Raw genomic sequence first — 18,918 nt, 5'->3', positions numbered from 1 at the left:
TTTCCCATTTCTCTCCTTTTCTGCATCCTTACCCTGAGCTAGACTTGAAGAGAGACTGCAACATAATGGGGAAAACAAGAGTTGGATTAGGAATCAGAGCTCTCGGGGATCCCTGAGTGGCTCAGTGGTTTAGCACCTGCCTTTGGCCCAGGGTGTGATCCTGGAGTCCCAGGATCGAGTCCCACATTGGGCTCCCTGCATGGAGCCTGCTTCTCCCTCTGCCTGTGTCTCTGCCTCTCTCTCTCTCTGTCTCTCATGAATGAATAAATAAAATCTAAAAAAGAAAGAAACAGAATCAGAGCTCTCTTGTAGGTCCTACTTTGCCAGAGACTGGTTTTATGATCCAAGTTTGTATTTTAAACTCTCTGAGCCCTAATTTTCTCTTCTCTGAAATGAGGAACCCTAGCTATCCGATTGAACCACCTGGGGAGCTTTTTAAAAATATGGGTGCCTGGGCCTCTCCTCCATAAATTCTGATTTAAATGACCTGGAGAAAGGACTCCAAGCATCAGCATTTTTCAAAAGCTCACCAAATGATTCTAAAGAGCAACCAGGATAGAGAAGCACTGGGCTAGATGATTTCCAAGGCCTATTCTGACCCGAATGCATTGACAAATGTAGCAATTATCTGGGTGATTGATTTGCCTTCAGCCTCTTCCTAAAGGCAGATTTCCACCACATTAATCTTCCTAAAACATTTGCTTGATAACCTGAACCAAGTTATCTGAGACTCCCCATCGCCACAGGAGAAAGTACAAACCCCTGGCTGGCAGTTAAGCTTCTCTAGGTGGAAACCGTCCATTTTAGCCAGGCAGACCAGCTCCTCCACACCTCCCTGGCTAGGCCAGACTCATTGTGAGCCCCACGTCTTTACTGACAGGTTTACATTAAACTTTCTTTCCTAGCAGGTAGAAGTGCTTCCTTTCCTTCAGTGTGCCACCCAAAGGTCTCCACCCAAAGCCCCTAAAAGATTGAAGCCTTGGGGCCTCTGGGTGGCTCAGTGGTTGAGCGTCTGCCTTTGGCTCAGGTCATGATCCCAGGGTCCTGGGATTGAGTCCTGCATCCGACTCCCCACATGGAGCCTGCTACTCCTGCTGCCTATGTCTCTGCCTCTCTCTCTGTGTGTCTCTCATGAATAAATAAAGAAAATCTTTAAAAAAAAAAAAAAAAAAAGAATGAATCCTTTTCCAGTCTCCCCAGATACTTTTTGTCCATAGAGACTCCTTACTAGGTACATAATCACTTCCTTCCTTCGTATCTTTTCCTTCCTTCCTTCCTTCCTTCCTTCCTTCCTTCCTTCCTTCCTTCAACAGTACTTCAGTACCTACAAGCCCGGGGCCAAGTCCCAGGGATACAACAGTCTATTGCACGGCAAGAGGCAAACAGAGAAACTGACAGCCACAGGGCACTGTTTCAGATGCCCTGGTAGAAGTAATGCAGAATGCCAGGCTCAGAAAAGAAGCCTCTGACCCAGATGGGATGGTTGGGGAAGGTTTCCTTGAGACAGTGGTTTCTTTTTCTTTTTGTTTTTAAGATTTTATTTATTTATTCATGAGAAACACAGAGGCAGAGACATAGGCAGAGGGAGAAGCAGACTCCTTGTGGAGAGCCCGACGCAGGACTCAATCCTGGGACCCTTGGATCACACAACCTGAGCCGAAGGCAGACGCTCAACCACTGAGCCACCCAGGCATCCCAAGACAGTGGTTCCTGACTGAGACTTACTAAAGGAAGGAAGAGTTACCCAAGTAGCAAGGGCCTGAGTGAAGAATTTTCCAGCAGTAGGAACGGCAGTGCAAAGCTTGGCAAGAGAAGAGACTGTGATACTAAGGGGACAGGAAAACAAGTTCAGGTGAGGTGCAGAAGATTTCGGCGGAAAAGATGAGCAAGGATCAGATCATACAGGATCTTGTATGTCATGTTAAGGAGCCAGTGTCATAATCCAAGCATGGAATGCTGAAGCCCTACACCAGCCTGGTGGCACTAGAGATTGTGAGAATGGAATGGATTTGAGACAACTAGGTTAAATAGAACTGTTGACTGATTGGCTGTAGTGGAGAAATAAGGATGATACATAGACTCTTGATAGTGATACCAGGTTCACTGAGATAGAGAACATGAGAAGAAATTGTGGTTGGAAGGGCAATCATGAGTTTAGTTTAGGATATGTTTGTCAAGTCTAACAACCCATAGGACAACCACACAGTATGATAAACAGCTATATTCACCGAAACATAGGACCAAAATGTGGACTCAAATGGTGTCTGACCAGCATATATAAATGGTAACTGAAGTGGTAGAAATGGATGGGAAATGGAGTGGGGGCAGGACCCCTGGGTGTCTCAGTGGTTGAACTTCTGCCTTCGGCTCGGCATGATCCTGGAGTCTCGGGATCAAGTCCCACATCGGGCTCCCTGCATGGAGCCTGCTTCTCCCTCTGCCTATGTCTCTGCCTCTCTCTCCCTTTCTCTGTGTGTGTCTCTCATGAATAAATAGATAAAATCTTTTTTAAAAAAGTAGCCAGAAGAGAACCCCTAAGTACCTCAATATTTAGGGAATGGACATAGAAATAAGAGTCCACAAGTGAGACTCAGAAGGTTCCAGAGAGGAACCGATGGGGTTCAGATTTTGGAAGCTAAGAAAAGAAATGTTACAGGCAGGGGGGCAGAGATTGGCAGAGTGAAGTGTCACTGAGAAGTCAGTGGAAGTAAGGATCTGGATGCTTCTGACAGATTTAGCAACAAAGAGGCAGCTGTAGACCTTGGTAAGACTTGTTTCCCTGGAGTGTTAGGTGTAGAAGCCAGACTGAAGTGTAGACCAAGGCGGGAATGGAAGGCATGGTAATGAGTACAAACAACATTCAGAAAAAGAGAGGTAATTCATAGCTACATGATTTTGGTTTTGTTTTTTTGGTTTTTTGTTTTGTTTTGTTTTAAAAGATTTTATTTATTTATTCCCAAGAAACAGAGAGAGGAGAGGCAGAGACACAGGCAGAGGGAGAAGCAGCTCCCCCAACAGGGAGCCCTATGCAGGACCCAACCCCAGGGCCTCCAGGATCATGCCCCAAGCCAAAGGCAAATGCTCTACCTCTGAGCCACCCAGATGTCCCGGATTTTGTTTTTTTTAAAACATGGGAAAGTCTTGCACTTTTTTCAAAACTGATGAGAAGGAGATGGACATGAATTCCAGAGCACTGGTGGGATTCTCTGTAGAAAAGAGGAGGGATGCCTCTGCCATTGTAGTGAGAAAAGCAAGGAAAGATCTAATGGGGATGTGGGTAAGGTTATACCCATGGTGGTAGAGAGTTTGAATGAGTTCTTACCTGGCTTACAGATTCGAAGATAATGAAATAGCATTGAGTGGAATGCTATTCTGGGCAAAGGAGCTGACCAGGGAAAAGAAAGGATTGCTGGACAGACATGCAGGCCCAGTTGAGGTCGGAGACCAGAATTACAGTGCACTGATCAGTTGTGTGGGGGTGGGTCTGGGTGTCTTCTGAATGGCGAGCTTTCAGAGGGCAGACACTGTGTTGGTATCCTTCAGCTGCTTTCTCTGTAATTACCACAGTGCTGTGTACACAGTTGACACCCAAATGCCTCAGTCAAGGTGCTTTGTGTTGCAACCCTCACCCTAACACATTTAGCAAAAAGGGAGAATGTCTAGGAAGTATAGTGTAGCTCCTCATAAGGCCACAAATCAAGTTCTTTGCTGTTCTCTTGGCCTAGTCAGGATAGTGCGACCTTCTGTCTGTCTTCACTGTTCTTTCTCACTCTTCTCCACCAAAACAGCCACCCTAGTCCAGCTTTACATTATTATCCAAGCACTTAACAGAAACTGGCAAATGCAGTGGTTTCCAAAACTTGGTAATGCATTCGAATCAATTGGAGAGCTTTTTAAAGTTGTAAATTCCTAAGTCCCACATCAGATTTCTGAATCTTGTGGATAGAACCCAGAAACTTTGTATTTCAGAAGCTCCCTAGGTGATCTTGATGTGACTAGTTTATACCTGCATTTGAGAACCACTGCCCTTGGGTATCCACTCCCCAACACCACGCTAAATTCCCAGGCGAGGGATGCCTGGGTGGTTCAGTGGTTGAGCATCTGCATCTGCCTTTGGCCCAGGGCGTGATCCTGGGGTCCTGGGATTGAGTCCTGCATCTGGCTTCCTGCATGGAGCCTGCTTCTCCCTCTGCCTATGTCTCTGCCTCTCTCTCTGTCTGTGTCTCTCATGAATAAATAAATAAAATCTTTAAACAATAAAATAAAATAAATTCCCAAAAAATAAAATAAAATAAATTCCCAAGAGAGCCTAAATGACCCAGGAGAGTCTGAATGATGGTGCAGTAAGCCATGGCCAGAAGGGCAGGGGCATGGGTGACATGAGGAAGTAGCCATACAGGGCCTCTGCTGCTCTATACTAGGCCTTTGTTCAAATTAAGAAAAAGTGCCCCTCTAGATAGATAAACTGCTACACTGGCAGGCTTGGCACTTTTGATTGATTAATTGATTGATTGATTGGGGGGATGAGCGGCAGAGGGAGAAGGAGAGAGAGAATCTCCAGCAGACTCCCTGCTGAGCGTGAAGCCAGGTGTAGTGATCCTGTGGTCATGACCTGAGGAAAAATCAAGAGTCGGACACTTAACCGACTGAGCCCTGCAGGTGCCCCAGGCTTGGCAGTTTCAGATGGAAGAAAAAGTGCTCCTTCCCTTCCTGAAGTTTAGCTCTCTGTGGCTCTGGCAGGTCACACACATTTGTGTGTTCTCCATCCTTGCTAGCTGCAGCCCATTTCTGTGGCAGTGAGGCAGTTCCCAGAGTAGAGTGTGGCTGGGCAGACCCCAGACATCTCCCTCATTCAGTAAACTCCTGTTGTTGGATGCCGTCTTGCTGGGTTGGAATTTGTTTCTTTCAAAGAGTATCACAGTGGGGAATTGACGTATTAAATATTTTGATTTGTTGGGGTTTTTCTGTATTTTTACATGTAAAAATATAGAATCCATAGGATCTAAAAAATTAAGATGTATATTGATATTAGCAGAGTTCTTTGAGCCAAGTTCTCAATAAAATATCCTTAAATAGTCTATTTGTGAAGAAAAATATATATATATACATATGTATATACATATATGTGTGTGTGTATATATATATATATTTTTTTAAGAAAATATATTCAAAGAGCAAGTCTCCTCTAAGAGTTCAGGAAAAAACAGTAGAATGGTAAATTTTATTTCTGGAAAAGATTGTCAGCTGTGAGCAACCTGAAGTTTTGGGGAATGGGAGAAAGTTGATGGTTCCTGAAGGGGGCAGTGGTTGGACTGGGAGGGAGGGACAGACCCCATGACTCCCGCTGCAGTGGAATTCATTCACTCAATTTATTTAACAACTATTTGCTGTGTGCTCACTGTGGTGCCAGCCCTGTTCTGGTGCTGGGAATAGAGCAGTGAACCAGGCGGAGAAAAGCCCCGTCCTGAAGATAAGCGGACTGGGAGCAACCAGTGAACTTCTGGAGACAGAGCAGTCCCCAAGGCACTGGAGCTTTCCAAACATACAGAGCAGCTACATTGAGGTTATTCTACTGCAGGGGCCAGGACAGGTTCCCCTGTGGATTCTAATTCTTCCTCGCCACCTGCCCCAGCCCCTGCAGTTGCCCCACAGTGTAACAAGTGGAGTGACTATTTTCCCAAAATGCACAGATGCCAATGCTTAGACTCACACAGGTGTGCAAGGGAACCATAAAACACTCTAAAATGCGCTCAGATGAGAGGTGTCCCTTTCAGAGAATAGTCTTGTTTTTAGACACAACAGTACTTCATGCCCTCAAGTTGATGACGAATTCTCAGGTTTTAACCTAGGATTGTTCTAGGTTTTTTCCCTTTTACTCTTCTGTATTGTGAAAGAGAACACATTTAGAAAAGAAAGAGAAAGAGAAAGAAAGAAAGAAAGAAAGGAAAGAAAGAAAGAAAGAAAGAAAGAAAGAAAGAAAGAAAAGAAAGAAAGAGAAAAAGAAAGAAAGAAAAAGAAAGAAAGAAAGAAAGAAAGAAAGAAAGAAAGAAAGAAAGAAAGAAAGACATAAAACACTAGTGTACAGTTAGCAAAGAATTCTAAAGCAAATTCCCATCCATACAAGGACTCAAGAAATAAAATATTTTCAGGAGTCCCAGAAACTAGCCTCCTCCATTATGCCTTCCCAGCCTCAGCCTTTCTTTCTCCTGACTTTTGTAGTGATCTCTTCCTTGCTTTTCTTTTAGTTTTACTACTTACAAATGCAGGGATTTTGTTTCGTTCATCTGTTTATTAGCTATAAATCACTTTAGGTCATGTCTGGTCAATAAGGTAGGAGATCAGGCTGGATAATGCCATTTTTTTAAAAGTATGCTTTAATTTAAAGCAGTAAGGATGATATTCCTCTGTTTCATGTGAACTAGGTACATTGGAAAAAATCCCCAACTGTTGTGTACTAACAGCACTGCCATAAGGACTATGGTCGTTTGAACATTTTCACTCTTGTTCATCTATTCTTCTGTTGATCTGGTTAGTTCAGAGTCCCTCCTAGTGGATAGCCTTGCCATATTAAACCACATTTTTCCCAACTTTTATCTGTTTTGTTTTTTTCCGAGGTGGCCCTTTGTGTCCCTCCCCTGGAAATATTTGTGAGGAAGGCCTTGCTCACTGTTCGCCACAGGCCTCTCCACAATCCCAGTGCCCTCCTTGTGGACAGCTTCCTACAGTAGGAGAGTGGAGTTCCGTTCTGGCGGAAATGCTGCGTGCGAACACTGGAGAATTTTCCCCTAGTGGTTTTGTTACTAAGAATGTATTACCTGTCTGCCTAGAATGGTGTAGGTCTGATCTTCCCTGCTAATGGGAGGATGAGCAAGGTGACCATTTCCAACTTTGTAATGACCTCCTCCAGTCTTTCTTGGGTAGTGTCAAATCCTTCTCCATTTTTGTATTAGAAAAGAGAAGCCGGACGCCTGAGTGGCACAGTTAAGTGCCTGCCGTCAGCACGGGGTGTGATCCTGGGGACCCAGGATTGAGTCCTACATCAGGTTCCCTGTGTGGAGCCTGCTTCTCCCTCTGCCTGTGTCTCTGCCTCTCTCTCTCTCTCTCTCTCTCTCTGTGTGTGTCTCATAAACAAATAAATCTTTAAAAATCAATCAACCAATCCATCCTCTGATGGTATACAAAATATAAAACTGGAGGAAAAACTCTGAAACCTTGCTACACTATGAAGTTGTAATGACTTAGACGGTTAAAAATTGAGAGTAATTTAAAAGCCCTTATCATCTTACTTTAAATGAATTGTAGAGAGAACAGATTTTTTTAAGCTAAAAGGAGCTTTGCCAGTCCTGAAACAACATCCAATTCATCCTCCTCATTCATAGAAAAGAAGCACACACCCATTAGGACATCAGATTAATTTTTCTTTTTTTTTTAAGTAATTTTTTTAAAGATTTTATTTATTTATTCATGAGAGACACAGAGACACAGGCAGAGGGAGAAGCAGGCTCCATGCGGGGAGCCCAATGTGAGACTCGATCCCGGGATCCCAGGACCACACCCCAGGCCAAAGGCAGGCGCCCAACCACTGAGCCACCCAGGCGTCCCCAGATTAATTTTTCTAATAATATTTTCCTTGGGCTAATATTCAGTTGAATTTACATTTCCCAGTTACACCTGATGATGACATGATGTGAACAAGAGACATACCGGTGGCAGAGGTAACACATACTCTAGATCATGTACACAGCAGTGAGTGCTGACAGTAGGTTTGGCGTTGGCACGTGGGCCCTGACCAAGTACTCAGAGTCCATGCAGACCCCACATAAGGATCTTATAGTCAGGGTCAGAATCCTTGCAAGTGTAATAGAAAATTACTGGGGAGAGAAACTGTTAGGGATAGAAATTGAGTTTCTGGTTCAGCCTTTGCATCTGAGCACCACTAACACAACAGTTCCAGGAGCAAGAAAGCAGTCTGGTCTCAACTTAGCATCTCTATGAATGGCATCCAGAAAATTCAGCATGCCCCTAGATTTCTTTAAAGGGTGTTCTCTGGGGGATCCCTGGGTGGCGCAGCGGTTTAGCGCCTGCCTTTGGCCCAGGGCACGATCCTGGAGACCCGGGATCGAATCCCACGTCGGGCTCCCAGTGCATGGAGCCTGCTTCTCCCTCTGCCTATGTCTCTGCCTCTCTCTCTCTCTCTCTCTCTCTCCCTCACTGTGTGCCTATCATAAATAATAAAATAAAATAAAATAAAATAAAATAAAATAAAATAAAATAAAATAAAAGGGGTGTTCTCTGTGATTCTCCAAGTGTGATAAGAGAATAAAGTAAAACTCTTGCTTTGGAATCTACCGTGAAGGTGATGCCAGGTAGGCATAACAGGCTTGATTGGTGTTTTGAGTAATCTATTAAAGCTTTTAGCCATGAAATTAACTTTTCCTCTTGGCCATATTTTTCACAGGCTCAGAAAAAAGGTTTGAATCAGACTTCCCCCATTTCTGCTTCCAAGACCACAGATGGCCTGAGACAAGCACAGATCCCTGGCCTCCTGAACACCGCACTGCCAGGTCAGGAGCCTTTGTAGTAAGCTCCCCTCAGCTGTCCCCCATCCCCCGCAAACCCAGAGGATTTCTTCTGCTGTGCCTCATCCTGCATGCAACCTTTCCCATTCCACCTCATTCCCGCTCAGACCATGCATCTTTATCCTTTCCACCCAAATAATAGACCATGTTGTGTTTGTACCTTCACTGAGTATGCTACCAAGAAAGGGGGAAAAAAAAAAAAAAAAAAGCACTTCTAGTTTAATTATGACACACTAAATTATGTGGAAAAAATGTGCTGCTTAGAAACAATAAAATCTAGTACCATATGGCACAGGTGACTTTGTAACTGTCCTCATGTTGCTTTATTTATGTATCTTTGGAATCCCTCCAAAGAGAAAAATATGTGGGCTATGGCTTCCATTTCTTCTAAAACATTGAATAGCTGCACTGCTCAATAAATACTAGAAAAGACAAAAGCAAGAACACTCCTAGTCAGCTGCCTATTTGGGCCTCCCTTCCTTAATTTGTGAGCATTTGAGAGTTTGGTAATACTCACAGATTACTGGTTGGAGGCCTATTCCTTGACGTTGGGTCATTTGAAACTGTAGCGTTGACAGCTATTATTTATTACCATTTATGTATGTATTTGTTTCTATTTACTACCTAAATAGGCTTCACTAGTCCTGACCTCTGCCTCTAGAGCTTTTGTAGATAAATGTACTTCCTGCTCCCCTTCCTCAGAGCAAGCATCCATGATAAAGAAATCCCTTTCAGAATGGTCAGTAATCCATATACATTGGACTCTATGAGTTAGATAAGGGGCTTGATTGACTGTTTCTGTTATCTTATGTGTTCATTCTAATAGGGCAGGATTCTGGAAGCAAAGTTATGCCGGTGTCCTTAGGAACCACACAACCACAGCAGGAAAAAGTAGTTGGATCATCTCCTGGCCAGCCAGCTGTGCAGGTAGAAGACAGTTTGCATAGCTGCTTCTTGATGTCGAACATAATTGAGAGAAAATATAGTTATGTCATCTTCAGCTTGGTAATTGCTGCCTGGCATTGTCTGCACACAAAAGCGTGCCCACAAGAGTGTGCTCACTAAAGACCTCCTGGCAGGCCAGGCTGTGCTTTGTTAATGTTTATGGGATTAAAGTGTCTTTTCTATTTCTCACATTACAACCGGTCATTTCCTCATGAATTAATAATATACTAGCAGCCAATAAATAGTAGGCACTCAAAAAATGCAATTTACTGTTAAATGATCACATTATTGTAGCCAAAGTTGATCTGTTCCTTCTCTCTTTTTTTTTTTTTTTTGTTCCTTCTTTTAAAAAAAAAAAAAAATTATTTGGGCAGCCCCAGTGGTGCAGCGGTTTAGCGCCACCTGCAGCCCGGGGTGTGATCCTGGAGACTGGGGATCGAGTCCCACCTCAGGCTCCCAGCATGGAGCCTGCTTCTCCCTCTGCCTGTGTCTCTGCCTCTCTCTCTCTCTCTCTGAATAAATAAATAAAATAATCTTTAAAAAATAAAAAATTTATTTGAGAGAGACAGCAAGACAGTGTACATATGCAAGTGGTCGGGGGGCAATGGGCGCACGGCAGAGAGTAAAAATCTCAAGCAGACTCCCCACTGAGCATAGAGCCCTACATGGGGCTCGGTCTCATGATCCTGACCTTAGTGAAAATCAAGACTTGACTGCTTAACTGACTGAGCCACTGTGGAACCCCTGGATCTGTTCCTCCTAGTTATTCTGAGAGCTTGCTTTCTTTCTTTCTTTCTTCCTTTCTTTCTTTCTTTCTTTCTTTTTTTTTTTTTTTTCCTTAGATTTTATCTATTTAAGAGAGCAAGTGTAGGCAGGTTCAGGGGAGAGTGACAGAGGGACAAGCAGACTCCCTAACTCCTCATTGAGCATGGAGCCCAACTCAGGGCTCCATTCCAAGACCCCAAGATCATGATCTGAGCTAAGTCAGACACTCAACTCACTGAGCCCCTATACTGAGAGTTTTTTAATTTTCTGTTGTTGTAAACAGGAATGTTATGAAATAACCAGTCCCTGTGGTCTTCTAACCCAACCACTGATCTAAAGAAAGGAAAAAAAATCTTGTTTTCAGCTTACTGAGTCCTTAGTTTCTTCTCCATCAAACACTAATTAAAAGTTTAATGAAACTTGTTGGGACACCTGAGTGGCCCAGTAGATTGAGTGTCTGCCTTCAGCTCAGGTCACGATTCTGGAGGCCTGGGATTGAGCCCCACGTTGGGCTCTCTGTCTGGCAGGAAGCGTGTTTCTCCCTCTGCTTCTGCCCCTCCCCACCTCTTGCATATTCTCTCTCAAATAAATAAATAAAATATTTTTAAAAATGATATAAGAAGTGGTACTATGGCCACCTGGCTATCCCAGTCTGTAGAGCATGTGACTCTTGATCTCAGGGTCATTGGGTGCCCCACATTGGGTGTAGAGTTTACTTAAAGGGGAAAAAAAAGAAAGGAATGCCCCACTAGATCACACACCTGGACTGTAACAGCAACTGAATTTTCAAAATGTTCATGGCATTGGTACCCACAAAATATATGTCTCCAAAAATCTAACAATACGTTTAGAGAGTTGGGGATTCAGGCTTTAAATACAACTTAAGTCTTTTCAAGGAACTGATAATAGAGCTTCCTATAATCTTGACACAGTGTGACTTTGCTACATAGCTTGTTGGACTTGCTTATTTTATTTTTTAGCAGGGCACATTCGATATCCTTCGAATATGCTCTTGATAAGGAGTTGAAAATATTCACAATATAGTGACTTTTATGTATAACTGTATTCTGCATATTTTTTCTACAAAAGGGAGTAAAAAGAGGTGTGTTTTGTCTTTAGGTGGATAGTCACTCAGGAGGACAAAAGCGGCCTGCTGCAAAACAACTAACTAAAGGAGCTTTGTGAGTAACCCTTGGAAATGACTCATTTTGAACATTTCTCTCAGTCCCTAACCTTCAATAAATACACAACAGAAGTCAGCTTATAATTATATATATTTTTTAAGTATATTTTGAAAATAATTTCCTACTGTTGGTTTCTTTTAGGACCTATAAATACAGTGACCCTTGAACAACATAGATTTGAACCATGTAGGTCTGCTAATATGCAGATTTTCTCCAGTAAATACAGCACAGTCCTGTAACTGTATTTCCTTTTCCTTAGGAGTTTCTTAATAACATCTTCTTTAGCTCACTCTTTTGTAAGAATACAATATATAATACATGTAATATACAAAATATCTATTAGTCAACCATAGAATCAATAAGGCTTCTGGTCAACAGGAGACTCTTAGTAAGGTTTTGGAAAAGTCAAATTATATATTGATATCTGACTATGGAGGGAGCCGGTGCCCCCACCCCCCTCATGTTGTTGAAGGGTCAACTGTGTATCAAATAATAATTTAAGTGTACTGCTAGCTCTTTTGTTCTGAAGGAGAATAGTTCTGTCTGTTTAGCATACCACATACCCTTTGATTGGCCAAAGGGTCTCTGAGGAGAAGTATGGTTTGATAAACTCCTGTGTTTGGAACAGAAATATTAGCATAAGCTTAGCTGGCCAATGGTCAGGCATTGCCAAGATCTGTGTGAGCAGCCCCCACATGAGCAGTTGGTGTGAACACTGTGTTTTTGAGGCCAGGGTCATAGTATGAGTCCCTGTGGAGACAGTTAGACCAAACCCTACTCCCACTATGGTGTACAAAGTATAAAACTCAAGGAAAAACAGAAGTTCTACACTGTGAATAGTAGTATTCCTATAGGTCTTCTTATCTTTGCATGCAAATAATCATCACTGTTAGATTTCCTCCATGGGTCTCCACTGACATTGGGAATTTCTCTTTGAAAGCATCCTCCAGCAGTTACAGAGGGACCAAACCCATGCTGTGACACCCGATAAGAGTCAGTTCCGGTCACTAAGTGATGCGGTACAGAGGCTGCTCTCCTACCACGTGTGCCAGGGCGCCCTGCCCACGGAGGAAGACTTGAAGAAAGGTAAACAGGCTGTAACCCCAGAGTACCACTGTGACACCAGACACCATCTTATGGATGCCCCACAGAAGAGCAAGAGCCCCACGGCTCCCAGATAGTAGCCATACTAGTGTTTTAATCACACACCTAACTTGTTCCCAATTTACTCAATTTCCAGGTCCATGTTTAGGGTGGTGGCTTACTCTTCTTAATATTCTGTGAAGGGATACCTAAACATCAGTATTTTATTGACCCAATTTGGGGGCAGTGAATCCAAAGCATTATTTGGACCACTGGCTGCAGACTTGATGACTCTGAAGTCGCTACTATACCCAGTGACTTCTTATGTTTAAGCAGAATGCATACCCTTAGCTACTACCATCAGTTTTATGAATTAGATAGATACTTTAGCCCCCAAAAGCATTCTTCAAGTGCCAAAGTAAGTCTGGGGCATTGCTGGATCTCAAGAAACTGGCAAAAATGGTAAGGATGAGGACCCCTTTGTGCCAACCTGGGACTCCGCCCATTCTGATGCCAGTCCCCACTGCTGTGCAGCCTACTTCTGCCCTCCTTCCCACCACCATTTCCAAGCCTGGATTCCATCAGTTCCCCTCCATGGCTTTAATCCCTGCTGTAGCTGCCACCCGTCTTACTTACCTGGCTGTGGTCTCCGATCTAAATGCAGATCGGTCCCGGTCAGTCCCCTGGGAGCTTCCCTGGGAGGTCCAGGGAATAGGGTCCAGATCCAGCATTACATAGGGATGTGAAGACTCAGAGTTAAAAAATGTGAAACCTTTGGAGACTGGCAGGCAAAGGACAGAGCCACAGCACCATGGCCTGCAAAATACCATGAATTAGTTTGTGTCCTTACATAAATCCGGTCTGCCCAGCCCTGGCTGTAGGACTTCACTGTTCAATTGTTTTCGTTATTCATACCATTGGAAGGGAGTGGAGGGTTGACCATCTAGACCATCTAGACTAGATCATTCTCTATTCATTAGTATTTATTCTATGTCTGTGCTATATGGCTTTCTTTTATAGGTGATGTTAAAATATTCTGGTTTTGGCCTCCTAAATAAAGTTAAAATAAGCTAGTATTGAGATGAATTGCCCGATGACCTAACAGTGAACAGTGAGGGAAAGCAATGCAGAAGCTGTTTAAATGAGGAAAGCTATCTAACCTAAGAAGAGAAAACTGTCATAGGCAAGACATGTTTGAGTAATGGAAGACTAATGCATTTCGGTCCCGAGAAAGGAAAGACCTAGTGAGTGATTTGCACTCTCTTACCATTTTCTCTCTCTCTCTCTTTTTTTAAAGTCGACAGTGAATTTGAAACAGTTGCCACTCAGCTCCTAAAAAGGACCCAAGCTATGCTTAACAAATACAGATGCCTGCTTCTAGAAGATGCCATGGTAAAATTCATGCTACCAAGCATATTTGTTTTTTAAAACCCCACAGGTCACAGCTAGTAATTCAGAGAGAAAAACCTTCAGGGAACTCCATTTTTCCAACATAATTTCAAAGGCACAGACACTGAGGATTGTAGAAAACCTTACACCTGACTGGTACTACTGACACAGCATTTGCTACACTTTACATGAGCAATCACACCTAAGGAGTGCTCTGGTTTTCTTGGTTCTAAATGAGGAAACTAGGGCCTTGGTTAAGTAATTTGCCTAACGTCCTACAGCTAATCAGTTTGCAGAGCAATTAACAGAGCTAGGGGACAGACCAGGACCATCTGAGACCTCCACCCCCTGTCCGCACTCTGATGCTGTCAGCTGCCTCACCAGCCCAGAGATGCGGGGGAAATTGTTCAGAGTAACATCTGAAAAGACTGGGTGATAACAAATGTTAAAATTTGCTTTATCTTGTTTTTAAGTGAGTGATCATTAACAGTCCATAAAAATTCATGCATAACTTAAAAATATACAACTTTATAGTTTTTAGTATATTCATAAGGTTGTACAACCATCGACCACTGTCTAATTCCAGAACATTTTCATCACCCCGAATAGAAACTAAAATTAGTTTTAAAGCACCAGTTAATGAGAGAAAGAAGACACCTCAGGAAATGATAGACCAAATGTATTCTGAGATTTAAGAAACAATTCTGAAATCATATAGGCTTTCCTCTATAAGTTGGCCTCTTACAAGCAGTTTCCAGTTTAAGATCAACTTGAAATATACCTTGGGAGCTTAAATAAATTACATTATACACATATACAATACGGTGTAAATATGTATGTGTGTTTGTGTTTACTTATATATTGTTTATTTTTTTATAGATGTATATATATTTATATATGTGTGTATGTATAGATATATACTCTCTTACTTGTATTCACTTAAAATTGTGCCTCTAAAGTCTGAAATAGTTGTTCTTATGTCAACAACCATTTCAGAAAAAAATGCTGAGATATCAAAAAGACTTAACTTATAGTTTTTGAGGAAAGGACCATTTATTTGGTCAAACTATATCTGTTATGAATTTCACGTTAAATAAGACTCACAAATATAATTTAAGATTCAATTATCTATAGCAAAAAATAATTTTTTTTTTTTTTAGCAAAAAATAATTTTAAGGAAAACCTTACTACACAATGAAAGCACAGTAGAATATGAAGAAAAATATCATCCTAATGAAAAGATTGCTAACATATTATTAAATAGCAGAGGGGGAAATAAAGATGAAAAACAATGTGTATAGTTACTACCATTTGCGTGCATACATAAACAGAGAGGAATGTCAGGAATGTGTGTGCATAAAATCACTCTGCAAGAGTGTATTAAACTGCTAGGTGCAGGTGCCTCTGGGGGAGGCTGAGGAAGCGAAGAAGGGAGGCTTACTTTTCACATCCTCTTTAGAAATCAATGTGAAAATCACCTTTTCCCCCAAAATACTATTTTAAAACGCATCCCTACATGACAGGGATAAATGGGACTGAATGGGACATGATTAGAACCTAGACACCAAATCTTCATGTCTGGTTGCTTTGTTTGTTTCAAAGAAGCAGTGGGATATCTGCACTTGTTAAATGGCACCTGAAATGACCAGACTCTCTCGTTTTCAGCGGATCAATCCTTCTGCTGAGATGGTGATGATCGATAGAATGTTCAACCAAGAAGAAAGAGCTTCTCTGTCCCGAGACAAGCGTCTGGCACTCGTAGACCCTGGTAAGAAACATCAGAGGAAAAGTAGAGGAGAGGTACTGCCGGGCTTCAGGGCCATGGGCCTTTGGGGAGTCTGGCTGCAAAAATTGAAGGTAAAAAATGAGTTCTGGGGAGGAAAAAAAAAACAGAGCAAGAGCAGTGTATGACTACTCTGAGAATGTCTATAGTCTAGAAAATCCAAACTGGAATTTGACATTCATTATGTCATTATTTTTCTCCATTATAAACGTAAAATTATCATTCTTTCTCCAGTTTTTGAGAACTAAATTAAGTCAGAAGCCTTCCCAGAAGTATTTAAGCCTGAGCAGATTCCCGAGCTGCCTTACCACATGCAAGGCTTTGTGAGGGTTCCTGCCCACAAGCTCATAATTGAGATGCTCCATTCAAGTACTTCTCTCACCCCATCAGTTCCCACTGACTGCATTGAAAGAGAGGAAGATATTCTCCTCTGGCCAAAGTTTTTCTAGTTGGACAAATTAAATTTATATGAGGGATATGAACAGGAAAAAAAGTTTTATTACACGTGTGCAGAGGTCCAGTAATGAAGTTGAGACCCAAAGGATGACTGCAGCAGGCAGTTTTTATACTTTTCAGATAAAGAGACAATCAATCGTTGAGGAATTGACAAGATAAAGAAGATGACTCTGGGAGCTTCAATTAGTAAGGAATTCTAAACAGAATTTGGGCTGGAGGAGTAAAGTAACAAAAAGTAACAAGGGTTGTTTATACTGCCTTCTGGGCCCTAACCTTCCTATTGCTGGCGATAAGAACATCTTTCTCCTTCCCTGGTACAGGGTGGGAGATTTATTCTGCTCTCAGGGGGACAGAGGAGGGTCTAAGTGTCCTTGCACAGGCTGGTTTGAGAGTTTTTTTCAGGGTGGTTTGGTTGTGGTTTGGTTTAGTGGTGGCTTGTTTTCTTTTTTTGTTTGTTTTGTTTTTATTTTTGCTTTTTGAGACAGAGAGAGAGAGAGAGAAAGCATGGGTGCACACAAGCTGGTGTGGGGGATAGGGCAGAGAAGAAAGAATCCTAAGCAGGCTGCACACTTAGTGCACCCCAACACACTCTGTCTTTTAAAAATGAATCCTCCTAGGATGCCTAGGTGGCTCGGTGGTTGAGCATCTGCCTTCAGCTCAAGTCATGATCCCAGGGTCTTGGGATCAAGTCCCACATCAGGCTCCCTGTGAGGAGCCTGCTTCTCCCTCTGCCTATGTGTCTGCCTCTCTGTGTGTCTCTCATGAATAAATAAGTAAAAATTCTTTTTTAAATAAATAAATAAATAAAATCTATAAATAAATAAATAAAAATGAATCCTCCTAGGATGCCTGGGTAGCTCAGATCCATCCCTCCATAGGACTCCCCCCCACTCAGCAGGGAGTCTACTTTTCCCTCTCCCTCTGTCCCTCCCCCCGCATGCTCTCTCTCTCAAATAAATAAAATCTAGAAAGAAAAAAGAAAGAAAGAAAAAAGAAAGAAAGAAAGAAAGAAAGAAAGAGAGAAAAAGAAAGAGAGAGAAAGAAAGAAAGAAAGAAAGAAAGAAAGAAAGAAAGAAAGAAAGAAAGAAAGAAGAAAGGAAAGGAAAGGAAAAAGGAAAGGAAAAAGGAAAGGAAAAAGGAAAGGAAAGGAAAGGAAAGGAAAGGAAAGGAAAGGAAAGGAAAGGAAAGGAAAGGAAAGGAAAGGAAAGGAAAGAAGGAAAGGAAGGAAATCCTCCTAGAGGCACCTGCGTGGCTCAGTTTGTTAAGTGTTCAGCTCATGGCTTCGGCTCAGGTCATGATCTCAGGGTCATCATATCGAGTCCCCATTTGGGCTCCGCGTTCAGCAGGGAGTCTGCTTGAAGATTCTCTCTTTGCCCCTCTCCCTACTTGTTCTCTCTCTCTTTCTATCTCTCTCAAATAAATAAATCTTTAAAAAATAAAACTAAATCCTCCTAATAAGAATCCTCCTTACTTTTTTCTTGCCTCTAAATTTTTTAAATTAAATAACATAATAACAATTTGTGGAGTATGAATTTTACCCATACTTGGCAGCATCTTATAAAAGAAAAGGGATGTGCTTTTTTGTTTTGTTTTTTAAGATTTTATTTATTTATTTGAGAAAGAGATAGAAAGAGAGAAAGAGCAGGGGAGGGGCAGAGGGAGAAGCAGACTTCCTGCTGAGCAAGGAGCCAGATGTGGGACTTGATCCTGGGACTCTGAGATCATGACCTGAACTGAAGGCAGATGCTTAACCAACTGACCCACCCAAGTGCCAAAAAGAAAAGTTTTATTTCTCCTAGTTTTCTTCCAGTTCTGGTTCCCATTTACATACTTCATTTTTTAAAATATTTTATTTAGTTATTCATGAGAGACACAGAGAGAGAGGCAGAGACATAAGCTGGCTCCTCACAAGGACTCAGTCCCCAGTCTCCAGGATCACACCCTGGGCTGAAGGCAACGCTAAACCGCTTAGCCACCCAGGCTGCCCTTACATACCTCATTTGTGGATAATTCTAATCATATGCTAGATAAGATTTTGTTCCTCTAATTCTCTTCCATTTAATCATCTGAAGTTCTTAATCATTTGCTAGACTCCTCAAAATAATATATAATCAATTTTTAATGCATTAATTTGAGAATTTACCTAAACCATTCCCCTACTGTTGGACTGTTATTTTCCAGTGGCTTTATTTCCATTCCCCTAACCTCTTTCCTGATTCTTAAATATCAAGATTCTGCCTCATGTTTGGTGTGGCTCATGAAATCTCTAAAGAGAGTAAATGATCCTTACACTCAGTCTAAAGGGAGAGTCTGAAAGAACTGCTATGTAGCTAAAGGAATCCTCAAATCTTTCCTAAAAGAAAGAGAATGATGTAGGATATATTTCTGTCTCTTCTTCTTAGAACCTAAAGTCTCTTATTGCCTTTCGATGAATTGGGCTTATGGATAAACCTTCCTACTTTTCACAGCTCCTCAGATATGAGTGTCATATGGACAGGGATATGCGTCATCCCCCTGTGTATTGTGCCTCCACAGCCAGTGTTTATTGGAGTCTTCTTTTTTAGATGTCAAGGCTGTATCCCCTAATCTCATGTTTTGTGATTTGGTGAAGAAATTTACATCTTGGTTTTACAGATGTCATCAAAGCCCTTTTTCACCTCTTCTCCCCTTCTGTAACAGCAGGCTGCCTCTGTGCCCTCAACCTCCTAAGTCCTCCTAACATTTTTCTTGCCAT

The 18,918-nt window shown here is 42.1% G+C and overlaps 1 protein-coding gene across 3 annotated transcripts in view; it reads left to right on the top strand.

Annotated features, from left to right (window-relative positions):
* The window catches only part of BICRAL (BICRA like chromatin remodeling complex associated protein), an 80,669-nt gene that overhangs the window by 56,837 nt on the left and 4,914 nt on the right, over positions 1 to 18,918 (top strand). For all 3 annotated transcript variants that reach the window (XM_077903979.1, XM_077903980.1, XM_077903981.1), the window contains exons 6-11: positions 8,459 to 8,564; positions 9,406 to 9,506; positions 11,409 to 11,470; positions 12,414 to 12,559; positions 13,854 to 13,948; positions 15,611 to 15,713. In XM_077903979.1, coding sequence (XP_077760105.1) covers positions 8,459 to 8,564; positions 9,406 to 9,506; positions 11,409 to 11,470; positions 12,414 to 12,559; positions 13,854 to 13,948; positions 15,611 to 15,713 — 613 coding nt within the window. The remainder of the gene's footprint in view (positions 1 to 8,458; positions 8,565 to 9,405; positions 9,507 to 11,408; positions 11,471 to 12,413; positions 12,560 to 13,853; positions 13,949 to 15,610; positions 15,714 to 18,918) is intronic.

Source organism: Canis aureus, chromosome 7, assembly GCF_053574225.1.
Source record: "Canis aureus isolate CA01 chromosome 7, VMU_Caureus_v.1.0, whole genome shotgun sequence".
Taxonomy (NCBI): Eukaryota; Metazoa; Chordata; class Mammalia; order Carnivora; family Canidae; genus Canis; species Canis aureus.
The sequence above is the reverse complement of the archived record's forward strand: the minus strand, read 5'-3'. Positions and strand labels throughout refer to the sequence as shown.